The following is a 13,259-nucleotide window of genomic DNA, read 5'->3' as shown; positions in this document are numbered from 1 at the left end:
TAATGGGCACAAGATCGACGTGCTGGCGGGTGTGAGAGTCAATAATACGCGGACCTTACAAAATGACATGTACCTTTTTTGTCGTTTTTGCGGGTATTTTTTTTTTGTTTTTACTTGCTGTCCTGTTAGCACCAATCAAACCCGCAAACACGCCAGAACAATAGAGCAGAAATCAGCAACCATTGGCATGTAACTGGTCATTATCTTTAGTGGCGGCCATTATAACCGGATCAAATATTTTTCCAAATGCTAATACATACAATACGGTGATCATTACCTGCGAGGATACAGTGGCGGTGTTCTCGTTGAGGTCACAATCAGCTTCGATGTTGTTCGGACATATGATGAACGGTGGCGCAGTGTCTGAAAATGTAATTTTAGCATATATAAGTTAAGTTCTCAGAGGGCGACGCAGTGTCTGAAAATAGCATGGCATAGAATACATTACTTTTATTTGAGGCAGCGCAGGACAGGATAGCATAGTTCATTGAAAAACTTAGTTGAAAAATAAACATGGCACGTAAAACATAGTTCCAAGAACGACGGCGTAGTGTGAAAATGCACATGACCTAGCATATTGTTATGTGAAAGGCAAACGCAGTGTTCGGAACGATAGTCAGTACGCATGGCTTTGCATAGCGCAGCATTGCCCTTAGAACGGAGGCGCAAAGTCAGAACAAATACGCATGGTATACTTATAGGATTTTCCATATCGTGAATATAGTTAATTAAAATGTTTGCTATGCAAACGATGCAACATTAAATAAATACACATGTTTAACCGTTTTAATTTGGTGGCGGATACATTGTTGATTCCATAATGATGGGCGGTTCCTGCTATGTTCGTCTTGAGTAACTATTAAGTAATTGGTTTAAAAGTGGTTGATTCTAGGCTTAGAAAAAAATTGCCAATTTTGATGCGTATTTATCATTAGATAAAACAATTCGTAGGTGTGGTGCCTATTAATTTACCCATGAAACGCGCATCAAAACAAAAAAGCATCGTTAAGGTAGCGCACCTCTAATGGGCACATATCCAAATATAATCTAATTAATTATTTTCTTAATCAGCATCATTTCACTGAACTACATGAAAATTTGTAGGTAGGCTTTCCATGCTTTTTAAAAAAATATACCGAATTTTTTAAAACCACCCCCACGCTCGGCTTTTGTCCAATTTATTTTCACCCCTGGGGTATATAAAAGTTCCATAATTCATTCAAATTTCCAAATATGGGCATGCAGTTGGTGTGTACAGATGCTGTAAAGGTGTTTAAAGTTTAAACAAGATGAAATAAGTATTGTTTTACAGACATTTATTTTTTACAAATTTGTATCTATGGAAGAGCGCCATGAAATGTAAGTGATTTCAGCCAAGTAAAAATTGGGTCGGTTAAAAACAAAGTGTCATAAAATTCAAAATAGTATCATTTAAGTCATATTTTAAACTTAGTTTTTATAGAAACACTATATACAGCAAAAATACCAAGAAATAGAAAGATTTACCGTTTACTTTTTGAAATAAAAATAAAAATGCAACATGAATGGTTCGTATTTTCAACAGTATGCTGATGATTCCTAAACGCTACGACGACAACATGATGCCACAAATTTGAGGTTAACATATTGTGGCGAAACATCGTACTATCGTGATTACAATGTTAATGTTACTAAAAACTGTTTCCGAAACAAGACACCGTTTTTTCTTTCCTGATCATATTTTAATGTACAGTCTATCCATCTGCACAATACGAATTAAACTTATCACTGTTTCACTATACCTATACACTGGCTAAGTTCGGACGCCGGAGACCAGACGCCCTCCGGCAGACACTGCTTGTTGTATGGACCCAACAAGATGTATCCGGTGTGGCACGTGACTGTGCACGTGGTGCCAAAAGGCACGTCGCCCGTCGTACACGAGGCTGGATACGTCACACCATCACGCACCACTGGTAAAGGTCGGCACGTGATCTCTGGTTAACAGAAAAAAATATTTTATTTACGTTTATATTAAGCATTAAATTGAAAATGGTAATAATATTACAAATTAATTTTACTTATCATGTTTTTGTTTTATCGTAAATGCCAATAACCATGAACCTGATAGTTAAATGAAAGCTTCTATGCTTTTTCTTGATTTTAAACTATAAACAGGGATAATTATGATGGCATTGCATGCAGACGTGAACCATGTGTGAAACATACAATATTTGTTAATATCAGCACGTGTTTCGCAATCTCTTTTCGCTTTGACATAAATTTATAAATAAATTAGACATCTGTCTAAACTAAGTATTACATATTTCATAAATTTAAATGATGACATTAAGTGCAAAAGTGATAAATAATATCAATAACAACAGCGAAAATCGGTTTAGACGTGTATTTGTTTAATTCATGGTGGTCGTGCCAACTGAATCTAATATAAATGGAGAGTAGTCACTGAATATTTAAGAAACGCATGATTCACCTCTGCATCTAGTGTTAATTCCGGTCCAGAAGGCAATGGCGAGGCACGTGCGCTTCTTGGAGCCCACGAGCTTGTATCCGGTGTCGCACGTGAACCGACAGACGGTGTTGAAGCTAAAATCGTCCGTCGTGCAGATCATGTGGCCGTTCTTGGGTTTCATCAAGGCCGGACACGTTTTCACTGTGGCCGAGAATTGTATTGTGAAAGGTGGTCTTAATGTATGTGCCTTCATCAAGGCCGGACACGTTTTCACTGTGACGGAGAATTTTAAAGGAGACTCGTATTGTGAAAGTTGTTCTTAATGCATGTGCCTAACGTGTCGTCCCAGATAAGTCTGTTCAGTCTGCACAGGCTAATCAGGGACGACACTTTCCGCTATTATAGTATTGTTCTTGTTCTAGAAGCATCTTCTTAGCAGACATACAGTTTAGGCGGAAAGTGTCGTCCCAGTGGCAGCTGTGCGGACTGCACAGTCCAAACAGCGACGGCACTTAACGCACATGCGTCATGCCCATTTTTTCCAAGAACGAGGCTCAAAGATAAGGTTTGAAGAAGTTGTTTGTTTCCGCTAACACGACCGACAAATTTTATTTCTTGGCACCGATAATACACTTTTCTTATCGGTTCTCCAGGTTGGGTTTGCTATCATGATTTCTGCATTAGATAATATTCGATTAGTTAGCATTCAGATATACAGAAGGTAAACTTCGAAAATGTTTCACATCGATTAACGTTATCTAAATTATACACATTGGAAAAGTGTGTTATAAAAATGTTCATGTCAAATATGAACGATTTTACCGACCCACCTACAATTTTTAAGCATTTAATGGTAACAAACATCATAGAAACTTCTTACATAAAGAACAACAAAATTATTCCTAAAATGTGTATTATTAATGTGTTCGTTCCATTGAAAGTTATGTTATTGTAGTATTAAAACATTATTTAGTAATTACATCTGACACCAAAGAAATCGGAAGTATGTTTGCAGATATGACACTGCTTAAATCAATCTTAAATGACCCATATTTTATGACATAAGTTTAGCATGAATGTGGCAGTGTCACAGTTTATAAATATAACTTATTCTTATAAACGTGCTCATGCAGTAAGAGGTAAAACAAAGTTATGACCAATAGCGCCTAAAGTGCTATTATAACATAGTACACCCTATTGAAATACATTTGCTTGTTTAAAGTGTACATTTCCTACATGTTGAAAAATACCAATATTCAGAAATTAATGGGGTATTGATAAAGACTGATTTGCTTAATAGTGTATAAGGAGTTCTTTATCAACTCAATTAATGAAAGTTGATAGTGACAAATGTTTTGTATAAATACTTCAAGATTTTGTATTAGAGAGAGTCGAGTTTGGTTAGCCGTCACGACTGGACGGAGGTGCTCGGCTCATAGATATTTTACAATGCGAACTATACGATCACAATAATAAAGAATGTTTTAACCATGAATTGGGTTGTCATTCTATCGACTATGTGATACTATGGCGCCCACCTAAGACTCCAAGAAATGTAACGGTTATGAGCATTAATAATCGAACAGTTTCACTGAAAGCTCTGGAGGAAAACTGTCCCACCAATCGGATGCCAAAAAGAGAGACTTCTAGTGTATCGCGAGGATCTACTTTAGCCATGTTCTGAAACTGCACCGCCACTTGGCATACTAGTACATGTTTTTCGATGTGCATGAACCCGTTTTAAAATACAGGTAAGTTTGGGCAAACGATTGGACAAATATTTTACTTTTACAGGTCCACTACCTTTCTGTAATTCGGAATAGAAGCCAAAGTTTTAACCCCACGTGACAAAGTATTTTTACCAAGTTTTATTAAGACTGGGCAATAAGTGTGGCCTATTTAGTATTCACAAGGTAAATATTGACAATAGACAACGCAGGACGCAAGATTCACAACTGACAGCGGACAGAAGGCAAATATGAGCACGTTTTGCTTCAGGAGAGCTTAAGCAAGGTTAACATCATCTAAGGTACGTGAACGAACGGTCATTTTTCCAACACCCCGTTACTCACCGATGCACTGCGTGTCGACCCCGGACCACGTGCCATCCTCGCGGCATATACGGAGGCTGCTTCCTCGCAGCTCGTAGCCTGGCTTGCAGCGGAGGCCGCAGGCCGCGTTGAACACGTTCTTGCACTTTTCGTTCACGAAGTATCCGTTCTTTGGGTCGTTCAGTGGCGGACACGTCAGCACTGGAACACGCAGAGTCAGTTTCATACCAGATCCGCGTTCTTTGAAAACTGGGCTTAATAAATTGCGTAAAGTGTCGTCCTAGATTAGCATGTGCAGTCTTTATAGGCTAATCAGGGACGACACTTTCCGCTTAAAATCATGTTTCGTTTAAATGAAGTCTCTTCTTAGCGAAAATCCAGTTGAAGCGGAAAGTGTCGTCACTGATAAGCATGTGCGGACTACACAGGCTTATCTGGAAGGGAGAGGCTCAACAAATTTAGGTTGTCAATAAATAACGAAACTGGATGGCTCATAAGTAGCCATATAAACATTTTCAATTAACATTGACGTCTATTTGAAATTCTAAATTTGCCATTAAAAATTAAGGTGATGTCCGTCATCAATAAACCTATATTACTATTTAGACAGAAATTGCCATATTTCAGTTAATTTGAAATACTAGTATTTTAAATTGTGATCATGGTATAAATATTAGATAATGTTATCATTGTAGTTGTGTGTTAGTGATCTTTTAATATGTTTATGTTAGTTTTCAAAGACAAACTATAGAAAATATGGTCCAGATGTTAAACAATGAAAAATACATTCCATCATGTTAATGCTGTGACAGTAAAGGCTGAACACATGTAATTAAAGTGGATACCCGTATATGTATAGCTTAATTTATATATTATTTCGTTTGAAAGTGTGCATTTTTAAAAATTGTCTATTATCCTTAGTCTCAATAAAACACATGTTGTTTTCTACAACGTGAAAAAGACTGAAAGACAACAAAATACAAATAAAATAAATAAAATAATAAATATGATTTGTTTGCAATTTAAAATGGCAACCACAGAAGAGCTTAAATCACTCACCAGCACACCCGTTGTTCGCGAAGCTCCGGTACCCCTTTTTACACAGACACTGCTCGATAGAGGTCGACCCAGGCTCTGTGACGTGGTTCTCATCCGGACATTTCACGCACGTGCGCACATCTCCGGGATGATCGTTGGGCTTGTACGTACTGGCAGGGCACGCTAGGGATTTATGATTGTTCTCATAGCCAATGTAAAAAAAATAATTTTAACCTTTAAAGTATAATTAAACAAAAACATGTTTATCATCAAACGGTTGTGAACATCGTGGAAAATACATTTACAATTATCCGGTTGATATGTGCGTTCTTAAGTCAAATAGCTCAACTTCTTACTTTTAAAGTTATATTGAAATAAACAAGAGCACCGCGTAACGGGTGCCACGCTCGGCTGCGAAAGCTTGTCAGAAAATGTTTTTTTAGAGGTCACAGTGACCTTGACCTTTGACCTAGTGACCCAAATGGGTGTGGCGTGTAGAACTCATCAAGGTGCATCTACATATGAAGTTTAAAAGTTGTAGGTGGAAGCACTTTGATTTTAGAGGCAATGTTAAGGTTTTTGTTAAAGTTTTATATTAGAGGTCACAGTGACCTTGACCTTTGACCTAGTGACCCAAAAATGGGTGTGGCATGTAGAACTCATCAAGGTGCAACTACATATGAAGTTTCAAACTTGTAGGTGGAAGCACTTTGATTTTAGAGCCTATGTTAAAGTTTGTTATTAGAGGTCACAGTGACCTTGACCTTTGACCTAGTGACCAAAAAATGGGTGTGGCGTGTATCAAGGTGCATCTACATATGAAGTTTCAAAGTTGTAGTTGGGAGCACTTTGATTTTAGAGCCAATGTTAAGGTTTTAGCACGACGCCTACGGCGGACGTCGGACGGCGGACGAGCTGGCTATGACAATAGCTCGGGTTTTCTCCGAAAACAGCATCGCTAATAAAAAAACTATCATAATAATTTAAAAATTACTATAAGACATTATTACCTTGACAACCGCCGCGAAGTCCGTTCCCATAATAACCGGGAGGACAAATGCACTCGTATTTGCCGGTGTGGGTGCCGCACTTGCAGCTGGCAAGCGGGTCGCAGCAGTCGCGCCCGACACACAGGCGATTGCACTTCCGGTCCGGCTCAACCACGTACCGACCGATATTCAGATCTTACCAACGAACGAGAAAATAATGCTTAAATGAGTGAATAACACCGCTAAACATAGGTATGACAAATAAGGGCACAACTTTTATATTTTATATTTAGCATCGCTCTGGAAACCGGGCTTAATGCATGTGTATAAATTGTCGTCGCCGATTAGCCTGTGCAGATGCGCATGGTTTTCAAAGAAGAGAATTTTCGTTTAGCCGAGACTCTCTGAAAGTGAAAAAATCCGTCAAAGCGGAAAGTGTCATCCTTGATAAACCAGTACGGACTAAATTATATTTAAGCATAAAATGACAAGTACATTCGTGATATTATTTGACAAAAAGGCGGTTTTAACATTGTGTGTATCGTATATATAACATGTTTCATTCCGCCCTTGAAAAGTACAAAATTTATTACTCCTTCGATATGTTAGAGAATTCAAAATTGTAGGTAAGGTTTGGCCGACCTCCCTACCATTTTAGATACAAACGGTTACAATCGACATGTTATTTATTAAACGTAAAGAACGACGTCATTTATATCTAAAATATAATTATTTATAAGTATTTCCGTACCACAAAAAAAAAGTGTTATTGTGGAGGTAAAAAAACAAGTAATGATATTTGATGAATGAAATCGGAAGAATGTTTTCAAAAAAGACACTGAAAAAAATCCGTTAAAGCGGACAGTGTCATCCTTGATAAGCCAGTGTGGACGCATTTTTGGGGGGAAAACGGGGGATTAATGCATGTTTGGAAAGTGTCATCCGATATAAGCCTGTTCATTCCGCACAAGCTAATCATCTACGGCACTTTCCGTTTTTATAGTACTTTTTGTTTAAAAGAAGTCTTTTATGAACGAAAATCCAGTTAAGCCGGAAAGTACCGTCCCTTATTAGCCTGTGTGGACTGCACATGCTAATCAGGGACGACACTTTAGTCGCATGCAGTAAACCCCGTTTTCTCAAAGCGCGGCTCAAATTCACTCGTCGTAAATAGTTAACTATTATGTCAATACCTTCATGGAGAGCCCTGTTGGCGAGCGACTCGAACTCCTCAAAACTGTCGAGAATGTAGGTGGACTCGTTCTTGGGCGCCGACGCCATGTCGTACAGCTCCACAATGTTGCCGTTCTGGATGCCGAATGTAAAGATCTTCACGCCCGCCTGCCGAAGTATCCGGGCCTCCACCGTCGGGTCGCCGCCGTTCGAGAAGCCGTCTGTGAGCAGGAATATTACCTTGTTCGCTGTGGGGCGCGCGTTCTTCAGTACTTTCTAATAATAGAAGACATACATGTGCAAAAAACATATTGAGTCTCGCTCTGGGAAAATCGGGTTTAATCCTTATGCATGAAGTATCGTTCCAGATCAGCCAGTTCAAGCCGCAAGAGGTTTCATTTCAACAAAACATACACACAAGCGGAAAGTGTCGTCCTTGATTAGCGTTTGAACTGCACAGGCTAATCTGGAACGACAATTCACGACACATGCATTAAACCCGGTTTTCCAAGTGTCAGGCTAATATAAGTCTCGGCAAGCGATTCAACGGGAGACCTGATCGGTTACATAAACCGGGTTTGAATAAAAACACAATTGTGTCTATTTTACCCCGGTGCTCGTTTTTGTTTTAAGCGCCAAAAGGCCCGGCAATAATCATAATGGTCTATGTTATGTAGATGATAATCTGAATAACAGTAATGTTTTAAGACTATGTTCTTCTCCTGTTATCATTGCCATTGTTATCATGTTTATGTTAACATAACTTTGTTATTAAACGCTTTTTCTTTTTACTCTTTTACTAAAAATAGTATCCGTGAATATTTTTAAGATGCAGATCGACAATGCAGCATGGGTACATACAAAAATTATTGGAAAAATATATGCAATTTTCTTGTTTTAAAATAAAGCTATGTATACGAAACAAATAATTTCGAAGTGTCCCGCTGATCTACTTACACAATAAGTATAATAAAATAAGTTAACTCTACGGTATTCCGTTTAACCAAGCTAAGCGCTCAATTCTATGCAATTGTGTCGTTAATCTGACAATAATTTGTGTCAATTTAATTAGTTAAACGTTGCACTGTTAAACTACGGTGACCTTGGCCTCGAGAAGCGCGCCCAGTGTATACGTGCCGCCACCGCTGTACTCGATCTTCGCGAGGTCGTCCATCAGCGAACACTTGTTGCGGAACTTCTCGACGTCCGAGAAGTAATCAACGTGACGTTTTACTTGGTCGCGTGAAGAGAACGTGATCACGGAAACGCGCGTGTCGTTGACGTCGACGGTGAAGTCGGAAAGCAGTTTCTTCACGAACTTTATCTCCAAAGCGAAATTCTTTTTCCCTACGCTAGTGGAGCTGTCCACAAGGAAGATGACGTCAATTTCCTGGTTCATGGTGGAGCGTTTCAGTTCCATTATGTGACCTGACGTAATAAGAATTTACTTAGATCTAATGCATATGAAGTGCATAAACTATGGTTTAATATTTAAAAGTTGTAGAAATATGTAAGTTCAGTGGAGGTTTTGATTATTTAAAAAAAAAAGTTTTGTTTTTACGGTGTATTCTCAGTAAATAACAGTATGATGATTTACCATGCAGGATAAAAATTATTAAAATCAATGCCAGATCAGTCACGACTATCGCCAATCACAATTAATGAACTTCTACATGAGCGTCGTGCAGATGAATCACACTCCTACTTAAGGTTAATCGAATTCAGGTGATATTTCAAGGGCACCCAATTAAGCAAAACACTAAGAAGGGGAAGTTTACATTTTGTACCCAGACTTACACACATAACATAGCGACAGAACAAAGGAATTTAATTGTTCATATCCGCTCTGAGAAAACGGGAAATGCATGTGCGTAAATTGTCTTCCCAGATTAGCCCTTAAAGCCCGCACAAGCAAATCAGGTACGAAACATTCCGCCTTAACTGGATTTTCGTCAAGAAGAGTCTTCCTTTAAACGAAAAATAAAATCGTAAAATGTCGTCCCTGATAAGCCTGTGCGGCCAAAACAAGCTAATCTGGGACGACACTTTACGCACACGCCTTAAACACTTTTTTTCCAGAGCGAGGCTTAATTATAAATCATTAACCGATTCTTACGAAGTCGACTTACCTTTCAACACGCCACCAAGCGTTTCAACCTTGGACTTCGAGTCTACACGCGCGGAATGTGGACTCTTCAGGAACAGGTTGTAGTCGAATATCGCGTTCGATACCTCGCCGTCATCGGCATCATCTACATCGTTGCTACGCAACCCGAAGAAAGAGTTCACACAATTTATCAGATATAACGTCACACACAGATTGAACAACAACTTCATATTTATGCTAACTAAAATGAGTAGTCTTATATGAGATAAATCTTAGCTTAAAAGTTTGCTATTCTCTGGTGAAATACACAGTTTTAATACAATCTTATTCCGGAATGTTCTGTTACGACATGATTAAAATCATTGTGCTATTCGCGTAATAGTTAGCGGTAATAGTTCTACATGTATTTTTACGTCTGGCTGATTCTCATTATATCCCCCAACAAATACCGTTTTATAATATTTTGAATTACTTTAGAGCAAGATACGAAATATCTGTCCAATTTATTGCGAGAGAGTCTCTTTCATGATATCGTACTGATACGCCCAGCTTATCACGATTCTGATATAGGATTTCTGCCAAGCTCTTATCGAATTCGCTGCGTCTCAAATTGCATTTTGCATCAACATCATATAAACATTTTGTGTTTGGGAAGAAATGTTGTTTATACAATTTGACTCTCTGTTATTGATGAATAGATATTTTAAAAATATTTTCTTAAACCTATAAACTATATTTTTATTTTTTGTGTACGATTCGGCTAAGTGTTCGCCGATTATCAACCAATGACTATTTTACTGTTACTCGATACACAAATCTATATGTAGTTTTCAAAATATACTTTACAGACTTAACATCCCATATTGTATTTGTCCAGACTTTTACTTGAAAAGACATTAGCTGGTAGCATTCCCGTTAGCTGTAGTGCCATCATATAATTAATACTATTTTCCAATTTTTGAAACTATTTCAAATCATCATTGGTGAAAGATATGTTATTGTTATGTTTATTTATATTTTTAACAAATTACAACCAAGCACTGTGTGCCAATTTCTATGTCAGTATAGCATAACCTGTATCTTTCATATAATTATATATTGTGCGCATATTTTCGTTCGGGCAATATATTTACTCGCTAACATCCAATTCTTTTTAGAAAAATAAGAAATTTATATGAAATATCAGAAAATGCACGTTGTTATAATAATTGCATGAGGCAGATCTGTATGCTTATTAATATTTTGTCCTGCTTTAAAGGTTGGTTTTAAATATAATTATGTTTTGTATATTTGTACATAGCACATTCACGGATATCTACTAAATAATAATTATAAGATGTTTCTTGCCTGTGAAAGACTGTTTTTGTGAAGTATATATAGACTTATCTTTAATCTAGGGTATAACTGTATAAGATAATTCTGTATTTTTATATGACAATCAATGCATATACCAACAATGCACATGTCATTTCTATTTCCTTCCGAAAATTATGTTGACTTTTTCCTGCAGATGAAATTAGGTAACTTTATTGCTACTCTGTTTTAGTTATATACATATATAGCATTGTTCTCTTTTGGTACGTGCTGACATTGCGAAATAAGTAAAGTTACTTTACCTGAAAACAATCCTCATACTAAAGCGAATACTTTGATGTTAACATCCTGTCAAAATTATTGTCCTTTATTTGATAGTATTACATTGTAAACGACCTGTTAGCCACACGTTAAGTTTTGTTTGTTGTCGTTTGTCTTTAATATGTCATGTATAGTATAGTATACTAGTATATATTGTATATGTAAAAAAATTTTCATTACGTTTACTTTAACAAGCGTTGTGCAAACATGTAAAAATAAATATTTTTACTTAAAATAGTTTCACAGACACACACGCATACTTCACTAACCTTCAATCATCGACCCACTCCCTGTTTGTTGTACTTTTTTTATATTATTTTTCTATATTACATGCACACAAAGCACGCTGCAACACACGCACAAACACATGCGTACACACGCATATCCAGTCTTGATAACGTACATAAATCATTTTTTAATCCTTGCCCATACCTCCCTCTGGCTCTTAATATAACATGAAAACCTATTAATGTATCTATGTATTGTGATAGAAAGCAACTGGACAGGCACACAAAGACGTATCATGCACTCCACCATAATTTTATATGAATATTAATATTTGTACTTCAAATGTAAAGGGCTAAACAATAAAGACATACGCATAAAAAACTTCTAATGGTTAGACGAAAAAAAGTATATGCCTATTACAAGAAAGTCACTTGACACATACTATAGCACAAACCTTAAAAAATGAATGGGACGGAGACATCTATCTCAGTGGACAACATACTAATAAACAAGGCATTGCCTTTCTGATAAAAAATAATATAGGGATCACAGTCGAAAACTTTAACGAAATAATAATTGGCAGACAAGCAAGTATAGATATCAAAATACACGAAACACATTTAACATAAATTAACGTTTACGGCCCTAACATAGATGATTCCACAAGATTTAAACATTATAGTAAATGGTGATTTCAATACTGTTCTTAACCCATTATTTGATAATAAGAAGGAGAACCTTTATTCTCATCCTAAAATAGAAACATATCGAATAACATAATTGAAAACTACAATAGATATCTGGCGTACAGTAAATCCAAACGAAAGCACATTCACCTGGCACTCAAACACAAAACCAATAATATTTTGTAGATTAGACTATTTTTAAATATCTGAGTCACTTTGCAACATTATTGACACATGTAGCATAAAACCAGGATTCATGACTGACCACTCTCTAGTTGAACTTAAACTGCACACAATACAACCTGAAAGAGGCCCAGGATACTTTACAATTAAAAACAGAATCTTATTAGATACACAATATCAAACGCAAATAAAACAAAAACTATTCAATACAGTTCAAACTAATAAAGATGCGAACCCAAACACATTATAAGAGTAATTAAAGAAAATATACGTAACCCAACAATTAGATACACATCATTTAAAAAAAAGAAAGAAACACACAAACTTGAAACTGAAACAATCAAAATTATTGAAACACTTGAAAAACAATTTCATGAAAGAAACACAAAGTTAACGATACCAAAGCCATTGAAAATGAAATGACAAAAAAAATTATAAGAAGGAATTTATCACACATCTCAATGGAACAATAGTACGAGCATGTGCACAGCATGTTGAACACAATGAAAAAAATACAAAATACTTCGCAAACATCGAAAACGTAGAAGTGAACAAAAAACTGTACACAAATTAGTAGTCAATGGCGAAGATATAACAAACAGAACTCGAATACTCGAAGAACAACGTTTATTTTTCGAGCCCTCTATAAACGAAAACATGTTGAAAAAAACTTTTTTTTTAAATACACATCATACTTTAAATTAAGAGGAAAAACTA

At 36.6% G+C, this 13,259-nt stretch overlaps 1 protein-coding gene across 2 annotated transcripts in view; it reads right to left on the bottom strand.

Moving 5' to 3' along the window:
- The window catches only part of LOC127862234 (sushi, von Willebrand factor type A, EGF and pentraxin domain-containing protein 1-like), a 44,804-nt gene extending 34,473 nt beyond the window's left edge, over positions 1-10,331 (bottom strand). For both annotated transcript variants that reach the window (XM_052401276.1, XM_052401277.1), the window contains exons 1-9: positions 9,833-10,331; positions 8,806-9,131; positions 7,724-7,979; positions 6,552-6,725; positions 5,563-5,724; positions 4,525-4,704; positions 2,474-2,653; positions 1,782-1,976; positions 278-363 (exon numbers count right to left, since the gene is read on the bottom strand). In XM_052401276.1, the coding sequence (XP_052257236.1) occupies positions 278-363; positions 1,782-1,976; positions 2,474-2,653; positions 4,525-4,704; positions 5,563-5,724; positions 6,552-6,725; positions 7,724-7,979; positions 8,806-9,131; positions 9,833-10,040 (1,767 nt within the window). In that variant the 5' untranslated portion in view covers positions 10,041-10,331. The remainder of the gene's footprint in view (positions 1-277; positions 364-1,781; positions 1,977-2,473; positions 2,654-4,524; positions 4,705-5,562; positions 5,725-6,551; positions 6,726-7,723; positions 7,980-8,805; positions 9,132-9,832) is intronic.
- Between the last annotated feature and the right edge of the window lie 2,928 nt (positions 10,332-13,259).

This window comes from Dreissena polymorpha, chromosome 16 (genome assembly GCF_020536995.1).
Source record: "Dreissena polymorpha isolate Duluth1 chromosome 16, UMN_Dpol_1.0, whole genome shotgun sequence".
Lineage (NCBI taxonomy): Eukaryota > Metazoa > Mollusca > Bivalvia > Myida > Dreissenidae > Dreissena > Dreissena polymorpha.
Note: the sequence above shows the minus strand (reverse complement) of the source record. Positions and strands in the feature narration are given on the sequence as shown.